Raw genomic sequence first — 13209 nt, forward strand, 5'->3', positions numbered from 1 at the left:
CAGCATTAGTTTTATGGTGTAAATGAAGAATTATGCCACTGTACGAAAGCACTTGCAACTACCTTTTGTTTTGGACCTTGTCTGAACATGTAAGTGCACACAAGATGCATTTTTTTGACAAGTTATGGTGCGAACAGTGTTTGACAAAGGGCTTCTTCATTTTCATTAAAACCATGAGCTGGGATGCTTAAACTTAAAAATGAATTGCTTCTGAATCATGACATGTAAAAAAAAAAATAAAAAAAACCGCAGACACACACAAACACAAACACACATAGACATACATATACAGTAATTATTACATACTGTTAAGATTATCTACAAAAAAAGAATTAATAGAAAAAATGGAACCTTTTTTCCCTGAGAAATGTCTCAGGAAGAATTTTGATGACATTAACAAGCATTTGGGGAACAAAAATATTAATAAGCAAGACGTCAGCAAAATTCAAAGAAATTTCATAAAGGGCTCATGGGCACACGTTAATTGAAATTGAAGTTATGGCACATGTTATTTGATTCTGCTTTCCCCCCATAAGCATAAGATTTCCTTCATTATCACCAAACGAGGAGGCTGAAATGTTCCGTTTGAACAGACGGTGGTTGAAGATGTAGGCCTACTATGCACCATTTTCCCCATGCGCTTGCATGGAAATCCAGGAGGACGTGTCATTGCAGTGAGACAGGCTAATTGCTGCCACCTGGTGTTTAAACACTTTAAACATCACCCTTACTTATTAAAAATAATGACAATTTGTGAATTTTGGTATTTATACAGCAAGGATTGGGCCTGTGAAGGAGCTTACTAATTAAAACTGAAATCTTTTTATCTTGTTTATAATCCCACGTATTACGAAGTATTTTTTGATTTATAACCATTTGTGATAATATTCTGATCATTGAAATCATTACATTTTGTGCTAAAGTCTCAATACTGATGAATATGCATAGTTTGTCCCAATATTGGTAACCATTTAAACATGGGGTTCATGTGTGGGATTTTAAATAACAATTTATGAAGCTTTCTGCATTTGTTCCATTTCTGCCATTTGCATATCATGTCTCCAAGATGGAGCAGAAATACATGTCTGAGGAGCGAAAGGTCCTAAAATGGTTACCATATTACATCTTTCTACCACGAAACTTCACTAGCTGATCAATGCATTACAGTCAGCTAAGATTTAAACATTTCAGAATCTGTTTTCTACCTAGCGTGCCACTTATAGAAGGCTAGCCTGGATGTAAAATGTGCCATGTGTAAAACTTACAGTAGCATACGCAAAATAAAGCTTCTTGCTGCTCCTCCACAGAGCTTTTCTGGCTAGCGTGAACAACCTGCTTGGTATCATGTTCTATTCCCTTGGTTTAAATGACTACCCACAATTTTATTAGTTGCATTATAAAATAAAATGTGAGATTTAACTGGTCTGATTTGACTAAGTTTCTGAAATTGCCGGTATTCATTGCAGTGACCATTAAATTGAAATGGAATTAAGAGTAAGCAGCATTCAAAATCTGGATGCAGAAAATTAGTCAATTTAGCTAGTGACACCGAAGTATGAAATATATTACAAATAATGTGCAAATGCTTTATTTAACTATACTGCACTCTACTGAATAATTAAGCATAATGTTTAAGCACGTTCGTCTCATCAAATGAACCTGAAAAACTTCACACGACCATGCAACAATGTTCAATGAATGACAAAGGGAACGGCAGCCCATTAACCTTCAGTGACTTCACCAAAACAAAACATTTCACACCGCACCTTGAAAAGCAGGAATGCAAACACACGACTGATCTTGTCCGAAGAAACTTTTATTTTCTTTAACCAGACCTCAGTACAGAATCGTAACAAAGAGGAAACACAGATGAAATTTTAATTTTTTTAAAGCAGTAAAATGTGCAGGTTGTGTCCTCACTGGCCACAAAACCGCCATTTTGATTTGTGTTAAACCAGGCCAGAAAGGCGCCATGTTGATTTGCATTAAACGAGGGCAGAAAGACGGAAAGCAGGAACAACCAAAAGTTCGGCCACAGAAGCCTCACAACCGTTACTAATGGACTGAATATAACAGGTCAAAGTGAACTCAAGTCCTTTTTTTCCCCAAGAAAACCCCAAAGGGAACAAGAAGAAAAACTAAAGAAAACCCAGTTATATCCTATATAGTGACTTGCATTTATTTAGAAAGGAGAATCATCTCCTGTTATACACACTGCAGGACGGTAGCCTGTTTTAAATTTTTTTATTTTCTGTACAAGAATTCTGGCTGATAAAGGCGGACAGAGCAGAGAAAAGGCAGGTTCAATAAGGTGCAAAACTACGATGTGAACACGGCTTGTTCCTGCTGACTCTTCCACGGAATGACATGTGCGCTTAGCTTATTTAAACATTACTATAGGACTCTGAAGGTCGGTGAGAGGCGTTAAAAAGGGGGGGAGGCGGGGTTGGGGGGAGTGGGGGCATCAAAAGGTTACATTTAGCACCAAAACAATTTACAGCATAATACTGTCTGCACCAAATGTTTCATGTTACTAAAAACATATTATAGTTCTGTACCATTTAAAAGTTTCCGCATTTGAAAATGCACGCTGATCAGATTGATTATTCCATTCCATACAACTGCCGGCCCAACGATTTGGCTCCACGCGGGCAACCAATTCATGTTCACAAATGCAGACCGCAAGGATGAACTTTATCTACATTGTATTTTTTTGGATAATTATTAAGTGAAAGGTAATAATGCAATGCACAGTACTATACCTGTACAGGACTACCAATGTTTATAATATTCATGCTAAGAGCTGTACAATCTTAATGATTGCATTTGTCAAAGGTAGCAGACATGGTAGTTCTTTCAAGCAAAATGGAAAAAGGAGATTTTTTAAAAAGCAAGAACATATCTCCATTCCAGCGCCATTCTGCAGTAAAAGTGATTTGCATTGTGGTAAAATGACAATATTACCTTTCTAGTAGACAGATTACACAAGTTAAACCGTTTCAAGAGCTATTCAGCTGTCAAAATGAGCTAAAGATTAAAAAAAAGTATTTTCCGGCCAAGAAATAAAATGTTTAATCTCATATCTCCGGTACACTGTGTTATATAGTAAAACACTGGAAATGGATACGAAAACACTTGGCTAAAATGGGAACAAACTTGATGAAATGAACGAACATGAAAATAAACTGGGGGGAAAAACAGTATTAATATGTATGAACTATGACTATGAGGAAGAAATATTTATTTGGGCAGGTCAATTAAATTAATTTGGTACTTTATTTTCTCATTATTTAATAATTATTGGCATTGTGTATGATTCAGCACAAAACTCATGAACAACATACATTAATTCCTCCATGTTAAAGACTTGTAAGGAATTTTCTGATACAGAAAAAACATAAAATAGGGATGCAAAGTGACATTCTCATCTCCCAAGTGACCATTTACATCTTGCTGCTTTCCCAAAAACCTAATTCCATCCCCCTCTTCAAGGAATAAAAAAAAAATGCTCGTAAAATTACAAACTGACGTTAGAACCAATCCGATTGATGTTTTTGACATGAGACAAATAGCATGCAAAAACCTGGAGAATGCCCAGTCAGTTACAATATCATTTGCATCTATGTACAGTGTCCTAACCATTGAACTTTGGTCCTAACATCAGTGGGAAAACTACTGGTAGTATGAGCATGTGGGGAGGGGCTTTTTAAATCACGATTTTACAGGACTATTATTGGCTGCAATGATGACATCATCATGCATAGAGGAAATGAGGCTGCAGTAAAACCTAAACTAATAAAAAATCAAAATAATGACTTAAATTCTTTATAGTGGACTTAAGATCCAGTTGCAGATAAAAGAAATGTTAAGCATACTTTTGTGACAGCAATACCTTCTTGACATTTTGACACATAAAAAGATTCTACTGAACGCTGACATGACCACGAAACGAACACAAAAACCGTTCAAGCAAGAAAAAAAAAAGCATACATTAGGGATATCGAGAGGAGGGGGGTGGGGGTTTGGGGGTGGGTAACATATAAAATAAAACTTCTCTCATGAAAAAATACCATTGCATAGCGGAATTCACATTAAAACCGAAAACAAAAAAAAGTACGTTTTTGGTAATATAGGTTCAATTACTTTGCGCTGATACACGTTGTCCTCTGATTATGTACAAAGTGACATGTATTGAGTCCGCTTCAAGTCCTGCTCCTGTTCTGATTGTCCATAGTCGAGAGCAGGCTTAAGTCTGCCCTATAGGCTATATACGCTTCTCTCAGAAAATAGAAAAAAAAATGCACTCTTGCCAACATCGTCTCTCCTGACTGCGGCGCTTGAATTCCAAGTCCATCCAGGAGTCCATATTTCGTTGGGGGAAAAAGTGCCGTCTTGCTACATTTATTATTTGATCCGAGTTCGTTAATGAACACTTGACGCAAGTGCATGGACCACTTCCAACACTGAACAAGCTTTTCTGAAACTGGCGTTTGTGCCTCACGCAGAAACCGAAGGGAGCACAGCACCAAAATGAGCACCGCAGGAGTCGTTGACTCCGACCCTCCAGCCGATAAAGCTTAGAAAGGAACGGAAGTGAGCACCACTGGCGACGAGCCGCCATGTTCTCCGAAGCTAGTGGCTTCGGTGCTCTCCGCTCGAGCTTGTGCGTTTCCCGCAAAAAGCGCGAGAGGCCGAGCACTCTCCCTCTAGTTGGACGCTACTCAAAATGTCTGACTCAAAATGCTGTTGTTGTTGTTTTTTTTTCAGCTTCCGCCATTGTTGTTGTAGTTTTTTTTTTTTTTTTGAAGCGGTCAGAAGAGTCTCGAGCGAAACGCGAGGGCGGGAAAACTCGTCCGGCTGAAACGCTTCCGTTAGCTCGCGAGGCTTCGTCGTCGGCTGTCCGTCCGTCCGTCGCTAGTCCCGAGAGGGGGGGGCATGGCGAGGTGGGGGAGATGGAGGAGGGGGGGGGGGGCGCGCTCACCGCCTCTGGTGGGCATAGACGGGGTAGGCCAGCGTGACGTTCAGGGAGTCGTTGTGCTGCACCAGCGAGGTGTGCTGGTAGTGCAGGACCAGCTCCTTCAGCGAGCCGTACAGGTTGTAGGGCTCGGCGAACCCGAATCCCGTGGGCGTCTTGTTTATGACGCAGTGCTTCACCTCACCCTCCACCCTGCAGGGGGGAAAAAAGCACAGAACAGAATTTAAAATGCATGGAAACCCACAATCGGTATGTACTATAGTCTGCAGGGCTACCCAGATTTGCTCCTAGTAATTACACAATCCTGTAATTGATTATGATAACTGAAAACAGGAATTTTGGGACCTAGGTGATTAATTAACTAACTCAAGGTTTCACTGAAATTTTTAAAAAACCCTTCAGCACTATAAGGACTTGTGATTTTTCCCTTTGAGCAAACAATCGGCCAATCTGGTGCATTTACACTAGTTTACTAGCAGACTATGGCTCAATTAACAGTTTATTAGGTGTTATAAACGACGGTTTCAGCAGGAACTAATTGATAGACACCATAAATTACTATTTCAGCAGGAGGATAAAAAAAAGAGAGAGGGAGGTCCCCGTGACCGAGCTTGTGAAGAATTGTTCTATACAGTAAACTCCATCTTTCCATAGGATAGAGAGGGAATTAGCAAGAGGAATGCATACTGCCCCGTTCGCCAGTCACAGAATAGCTCATGTTGTTTAATGAAATAATAAAACTGTGGGAGCCAGTTTAATTGGACGTTTACACATGAGCGTCGACTCTGTTCCCAATATGTATGTCCAAACAGCTACACTCCACAGGGCTCATTCATAAACACATACTTCTCAGAAAAACAAACCGGATTCTTACTTTCTATTACTTATACACATTAAATGACTGATGATTTATGGTGAACTTGATCATTTTCAGTGGCCAAAGCTGGCCTTTAAGACCACCAGTCTTATTTTAGTCTGTCTTTACTATGTCTTTCAGTCACTATATTCCCCTTTAGTCCTCTCCTCATCTATTCATTTTTTAATCGATAATTTAGTGTTTTTTTCTGGCCCCTTCGGTTGTTTGTCTGTTGCACACATTCTATGTTCACCGAACAGTCAGCTAAAAACGGCACTTTTTAAAAAAAGTTTTTTTTTTTTTGAAAAGGAGCGGGACGTACACAACGCTGCAGGCGTAGCAGCCGGCCATGCTGCTGTCCCGCACCAGGAAGGTGCCGTCCCGCTTCCCCCTCAGCAGCGTCTCGGCCTGCTGCCGTTTGAGGTTCCCCAGCTTCCAGGTGCGCTCGTCGTGGTGCGGCAGGTCCTCGTCGTCCTCCACCATGGAGTACTGACTGTGGGCGCGACAGAAACACACACTTTACGTTACTTCACCGCTGCTGGAAACAGCAGCCCACCAAAACACCATGGAACAAACAACGGTGCTACCATAGAAAGTGTTACACAGTTTAAGGAAAAAAAAAAAAAAAAAGAAGGGGGGGAAGGGGTCAGCGGCTTGGTGCCATGACGACGGAAGGAGAGCGCGGACGGAAGGGGACACTTACTCTTCCGTGTTCTCGTTCTTGATTCCCAGCCACTCGTTGAGCTTCTTCTGCCGCACCCCCTTCTGCGTCAGCCACCTGCGACGGAGAGAGACGACAGGGCTCAATCACAGAGAAACTCATTAAATATCTAATGAAGAATCTAATCAGGATGCGGGCTGCGGCGGCCATCTTTGAAAAGCAAGCCGGCAGTTAGTCATCTACAGAGATTAGAAACAAGGGCTTGAAAGTCAGGGTTCCGCATCGGAAACAGACCAAAAGGTCACGCATGGTTCCCATGTCGTTTAACGGTAATGTCTGCGTTTTTCAACAAACCACATCAAACCGAACTGAAGACATTATTTGCCTTTTCAGGGATTTGCTTCGCATCTTAAGAAGAGGCTCTTGTTCACATACATTAAGCACACAGTGCTACACAGGCATTCACACAACAGATCAACAATACAGACTAAGTATTAGTTCAGTGTCGGTACGTCAGGGCAGATGACAGTTAAGCAGTCAGCTCCCGGTTCTCCTCAGCATATGGTGTCGTGTCCCTGTGCCGTGTCCCTACGGTGGCGTGTATAAGACACGCTAGCGTGTAACCGGCGGCCTGGTGGAGCGCGGGAGAGGTACGGGAGAGGCGTGGGGGAGGCGCGGGGGAGGTGCGGGGGACGCTCACATGAGGTACTGGTCGCGGGTCTTGCGCAGCTGGATCAGGTCGGGCTTGATGCTGTTCATCTTCTTGTCGATCTCCCGGTACTCGGCCGCCTGCTTCTTCAGGTCCTCCTCCAGGCGGCGCTTGCTGTCCACGATCTCGCTGATCCTCGACTTGAGCTTCTCGTAGTTTCCCATGATCCTGGGGGAGGGAGGGGGCGGGGGGGGGGGGAGAGGAGGGGAGGGGAGGGGAGGGGCGGGGGGGGCGAGGACAGAGAGGACGCGGTTAGCACGAAAACGCTCGCTCACAGAGTGTGCAGCGAGCGACGGGACGAGAACAACGCCGTTGCTGAAATACGAAAAACCCGTTTCCGTCTGCGAAGGTCCTACATCTTTCTTTTCAACATTTATCAGAATTTCAGTCTCCTAATCGCTCGTGTAGCTTACAGCTTTGTAGTTATGAATTCCACTGCTGTCCTATACTCGGCTATAAAGCTGTAAATGAAGCTTCATTCCAGCATGTTAAAACTGAGTGTTTATAATCCAAGTAGTGACAGATGTACAGTAGAAGTGCAGCAAGTAGCAATTTAACAAAAAAAAAAAGAATAAAAAAGCTGACTGCACACGACGCATTTCTTCAGGTAACCATATGCAACAGCGCGTAAGAGACAACGCAGTCCATTACACATGCCACAAAAAACATTACGCTGATTAATGCACCCGGTGATTAGTGATCATGTGTAAAAGCTTACTGGACTCGCTCCAAGAATTAAAGCGGCCCATATCGAAGAACAGCCCTGCCCAATCTGACGCAGCTCTAAAAAAGTACACCGTGTTCCCAACTCATTTCTTACCCTCCCACTTCTGTTTTTCTCCCCGGATACAAATAAAAGGCAAGATGGAATATGTCTTTACATAGCAGATAATACGACCAGAATATTTTTTTTTAATAGGTAAAATTCTTAGTGTGTTTGTACGATCAATGATTGCACAGGGCCAGTATAAACACATGCAACACAGCCAGCAAATGCATGCAATCTAGAGGTGAAACCACGAGAAGAAATAATACTCCTTTTTTCAAAGTCAGTTCTAGGAGGCCAAATTCCAAAATCTCACAACCCAAGTCCACCATCGTAAGAACAGCTGAAATAGGTGTCAAGAGACCCAAACAATCTTACTGGATATTCAAAATGAACGTTTTAACGTTGAGACTGTAAGGTAGCACAGGAAACGGCCATTTAAGGAAAACGTGTGCTTTCTTAAAACACATTTCAACGCGGGAAGCGCCGATTAAGTCCATTAAAGACAAAATGGCTGCCAAACAGAATGCCCAGAATGCCACGTAGATGGCATCTGAGTTTCACCATTCCAGCCAGGCCGACATGTTCCGCGGGAAAGGAGAGCCGCCGGCGGGCCTACCTCTGGATCTCCTTCTCGTTGCCCTCCCTGCGGAACTTCTCGATGTACTCCTTGCTGTACCGCTCCTGCGTCTGGCACTGCTCCTCGAATATCTTGATCGTTTCGTTGAAGGCCTCGATGGCCGTCCTCTTCATCTGGATCTCCTGTGGCGGAGAGGAGGTCGAGGGTTAGTGGGGGGGGGGGGGGGGGGGGGGGGGGGGGGGGGGGGGGGGGGGGGGGGGGGGGGGGGGGGGGGGGGGGGGGGGGGGGGGGGGGGGGGGGGGGGGGGGGGGGGGCGATCGGCAGTGCCCCGAGGGACGAGGTGGGGGTGTGGGGGGGATGGGGTGAGGGTGAGGTTGGGGGTGAGGGTGGTTACCTGTGAGGTTCTCGTGTACTCCTCGTACAGCCGGTCGTACTCCTTGTTCTTCTCCTGGTACTGCAGGTGGTACTCGTGCAGCTTTTTCCCCACGGCTTCAATGCTGTCCTCTTTCACCACCTGATCCTGCAAGCCAAACGACAGAACACACTCCTTCAGAACCGCAAGAGCCAGTTTCGCCACGACCCCGTCAAGAAGACAGACCCGCGAAAAGGACACAATTTAGCACAATTAGCCAGGTGCATCATCAACCCCTTTCAATGAACTCATATCCAAATCAGATCATCTCGCAGGCGAAAACGGACAGCGAAGCCACGTCGCATTTCAATGGCGGGGCGGAACGCGGTTAAGGGGTGCGGGGCAGGGGGGGCGGGGCTCCATACCTGCTGGTGCTTGGACACGGGGTACTGCAGCTTCACGTCCAGTTTGGGGTTGTACTGGGCCAGGGACTCGTGCCTGTAGTGGTTGATGAGCTCCACCACCGAGCCGAAGGTCAGCGGGTCCGAGAAGCCGTACTTCCCGTCCCGGTGGAAAATCTTGATCAGCTTGTTGTTGCCTCCTTTTCTGTAGGCCAGATTACGTACACGTTCACATTTCACCGTTCAGCAGACGCTCATCCACAGCAATTTACACACCTGCTTTTTTTTTTTTTTTTTTTTAGACCTACAATCCATTTTTACAGTTGGATATTCACTGAAGAAAGTCTAGGGTTCGAGTCAATGGTGAATTGACAACGCCCACCTCTCAATCAAGCCTGAAATATCTGAAATACAAGCCTTGTCCCCTAAAAATTATACAACACAGGCACTCGTTCATTAAAAATAGATTCGGGCAAAAAATCTCTGATTTCTCCCTACTTTGTGTCTGAAAATCACATACCTGAGCGTGAGAGTGTAGTCCCCGTGCATTTTGGTGGAGGCATCTCGGACCAAAAACGTACCGTCGGCTGTGTCCCTCAGCTTCTCGTTCACCTCCTCCCTTTAGGACACACAACGCGACGAGTTCGTGTAAGAGGACAACACTCTTCAGACAATATTTATTTCAAATGCCAAAACGGAAACGTAATTCCAATGAGTTGTCATCATTAAGCTTCTTCTGGATCAGGTACAGAAGGTCAACTGAACTGAAGAAGAAAGTTGGAGGAAAATTAGGTTGCCAGATGTACAGGGCCAGTTTGACCAGGATGCCACGGTTACACCCTTTTGAAAACTGCCGTTAGTAACCACAGAGAGGCAGGACATCAGGGTAACATATCATCCAAACGTTGGAACCCTTCTCCAAGCAGTGTCCAGATGCCTTCACTGGGTCACTGGACACTGCTTAGTGAAAGTCCCCCTCAACTAGCACAACAACAAGAGAAGAAAGCTGGCCTTCCCAACGAGTACGAACCAAGCGGTTAACCTTTTGCTAATTTCGATTTATGTCCTCTGTTAGCAGAATGAGGGGACATGAACGGACATTAGCAAAAGGTAAATTCCGTAAAGACATCAGGAAGAATTTTTTTCCACACAGAGGGTAGTCAATGTGTGGAACAGCCAACCAGGTCACGCAGTACAGGCAGAAACTCTGGGGATTTTCAAGACCAGGCTTGATACGGTGTTAGATGCTATCTAGTCTGTAGGTAATCAGAGCACTCATTTAGTCAGGAAAATGGTGCGCATTGCTTGGCTGAACGGCCTGTTCTCGTCATTAGGTTATATCATGTCATGTCATGTCATGTTATGTTAAGCCCACTAACTAAGACCACTGAGTTTCAGCTATTTGGCGTGAGAAGGCAGGTACTGCTTCTGAAGAGACGCCTGCATCGATCTGCACAGCTGCAAATAAGGCTCAAAAGTGATACTCTGAAGTCCAGTTTCCTGCTACACTGATCGAACTGCAGTTAAATGTGTCTTTACAAGGGATGAGCTGTTAATTAGATGGAATGAAACCTAACGACTTGAGCAAAAACTTTATAATCGGCCTCGGTGCTTATGGTAAGCCTCCAACGAAAGCGTTCGCTTGAATTTTCAATTAAGCGACAATAGAAATGGTTGGGGGGGGGGAAAAAAACGACAAAAAAAAAAACAGAGTTGGATTACGCTTGCCGCTTTTTTCTGCTCCCTGACCATGGTGAAAAAACGCGCGCCATGGCGATCAGGCCCGGACAGAGCCGCTCCGCCCCGGTAACGCGATCCCCAGCGCCGCGGTCCCCGGTGAGGCATTAGTCTTCATTTAGGGCCCCTGATGAGCTCTGACACAAGAATACTGTAACCGTACATGCCTGTCTATTCCCGTCAACCGGCCCCCGTCTCGTCGCCATGCCGACGTGCGCGCCGCTAAAATTCAATTCCTCGCTACCGAATCGGCCACGGACCCCGCCGCGCCCCCACCGCCGCGCCCCCACCCACGCCCGGATCTCCCCGGGCCTACACTGCTGGAACCCTGCAGCAAACCCGGGCCTGATCGAGGGCCCCAGTGAACCATCGACTCATCGGCTGAAACTGGAACACTTTCGCTGGACGGGGGGGGTGGGGTGGGGCGGGGGGGGGGGACAGTGGTGAAGCGACGGATCGCTAGCGCCCGATCACCCTCCATCACAGCTGTTGCCGCGCTCCTGGCCGAGCCGATTTCTGTCCTTTATGTACGGGCACTTTCGAGCACGCCTCAAATAAAACACAGCAGAATCCAACGGACTCAGGAAAAGAAAGAGGAAAGCAAGATTCTCCCCTAAAAACAGGAGCGGGTTCCGGAGTCTCGCAGACTGACCGGGACGCGGCGGGGCGCGGGGGACTTACCGGGAGATATCGCCCCAGTACCACTCCGAGTCCTGCAGAGCCATGTTGCTGTTGGTTCCGTTGTTCACGACGACGGGGGCCTTCGGCGGTTTGGGTGGCAGCGCTGTGGGGCGAGAGGGAGAGACAGACCATAATAAACGCGGGTGTGAGTATCCGCGCACCTCTCCGGCACGTCCAGATCTACCACCCGCCATTCCTCAATATGGCAAACAGTCTCCTGAGAGAGACACTGCCATGAGATAGACAAAAAAAAAGGTTTTTGGCAGCTGGAATCTCATTGGCTGCAACAGTCTGACCTGATCGTGAATAAATAAATAAATAAATAAATAAATAAATAAATAAATAAATAAATAAATAAATAAATAAAATAAAAAAAGGTGAAGAGGCTGCAACAGGAGATTTATAGATGAAAGCACATTATGCTGTTATGGACAGAAATTAAGGAAACACTTTGACGAGGCATTTTATTTGCAGCCTTGAATCCCCCCCCCCCCCCAAATAAAAAATAAAATAAAAATAAATAAATAAAATACACAGGAAAAAAAGGCTCGGGAGCCATCTTAAAAAGATGATTACATAAAAGTAAAACATCCGCAGCAGTTTGCTCCCGCTCTCCCCCCCCACACCCCCCCCCCCCCCCCCCAACACCCCACCCTCTCTCCCACCCCCTCCAGCTCCTTTCCACCTGATTTAAGTGTGATGTTGGAAGAATTTTACTGCTCGCCGGAGTGCCAAGCCAATGAAAAACAGCGACTCACGGGGACCTGGCATTGCCCACCCCCGACCCCGGAGGACGACGCCGTCGCAAATCACCACAACGAGGGCAACTGTTGCCCGAATAAACCTCAACTCCGCGCGCCGCGCGCCTTCCGGCGAAGAGGACGGTGACCGCGTGGGCGAAACGCTAACGACAACATTAAACGCTTCTTCCACACAAGAAAAGGGAACGGCTCGGGATCAAACGGAGATCGAACTGAAGCCAGGGAGTCCAGTTTGTGGAAGGGAGAGCACCGGAAACATCGCTTAACTGGAAGAAGAAGAAAAGAGAACTCCTCTTTGAACGGACGTAAACAAACGCATCGGCATACCTCATCACTACAGTAACCAACAAACGAACGACAAGCGCGACTAGCCGCGCTGGTGGCGTTTACCTGTGGGAGCCGGCTAGCCTCTTCGGCAACAGGAGGAAGCAGAAATGGCAGGCTATTTTTAAACTGGCAGAACTGTGTTCCCTTTGTCTACGGTGGCCATTCCGCATTACCTCACAGGTAAGCCGCCGCAGCACGTCCGACCAGGGGGGTTAATTTAGCCAAGCCAGTGCCAGTCGCCCCAAAAAACGCCACGGCCCGTCACGTTAACACAAACGCCTACAGTAACGCGCACAAAGATTTCCTGCTGCGCGCACACCCACAGCAGCCAAACATAAATAGAAGCCCCCCGTGCGCAAGAACAGCGCAGCTCTCAGCGTGCAGAAAACACTCGACTGTTGCC

The 13209-nt window shown here is 45.9% G+C and overlaps 1 protein-coding gene across 4 annotated transcripts in view; it reads right to left on the bottom strand.

Moving 5' to 3' along the window:
• Positions 1-1798: 1798 nt before the first annotated feature.
• Positions 1799-13209, bottom strand: part of LOC118206252 (phosphatidylinositol 3-kinase regulatory subunit alpha-like) — a 39214-nt gene continuing 27803 nt past the window's right edge. For all 4 annotated transcript variants that reach the window (XM_035378663.1, XM_035378662.1, XM_035378665.1 and 1 more), the window contains 9 exons: positions 11719-11821; positions 9821-9919; positions 9325-9505; positions 8942-9067; positions 8587-8729; positions 7193-7369; positions 6535-6609; positions 6154-6324; positions 1799-5167 (listed from right to left, as the gene is read on the bottom strand). In XM_035378663.1, coding sequence (XP_035234554.1) covers positions 4978-5167; positions 6154-6324; positions 6535-6609; positions 7193-7369; positions 8587-8729; positions 8942-9067; positions 9325-9505; positions 9821-9919; positions 11719-11821 — 1265 coding nt within the window. In that variant the 3' untranslated portion in view covers positions 1799-4977. The remainder of the gene's footprint in view (positions 5168-6153; positions 6325-6534; positions 6610-7192; positions 7370-8586; positions 8730-8941; positions 9068-9324; positions 9506-9820; positions 9920-11718; positions 11822-13209) is intronic.

The sequence above is a fragment of the Anguilla anguilla genome, chromosome 10 (genome assembly GCF_013347855.1).
Source record: "Anguilla anguilla isolate fAngAng1 chromosome 10, fAngAng1.pri, whole genome shotgun sequence".
NCBI classification, from domain to species: Eukaryota; Metazoa; Chordata; class Actinopteri; order Anguilliformes; family Anguillidae; genus Anguilla; species Anguilla anguilla.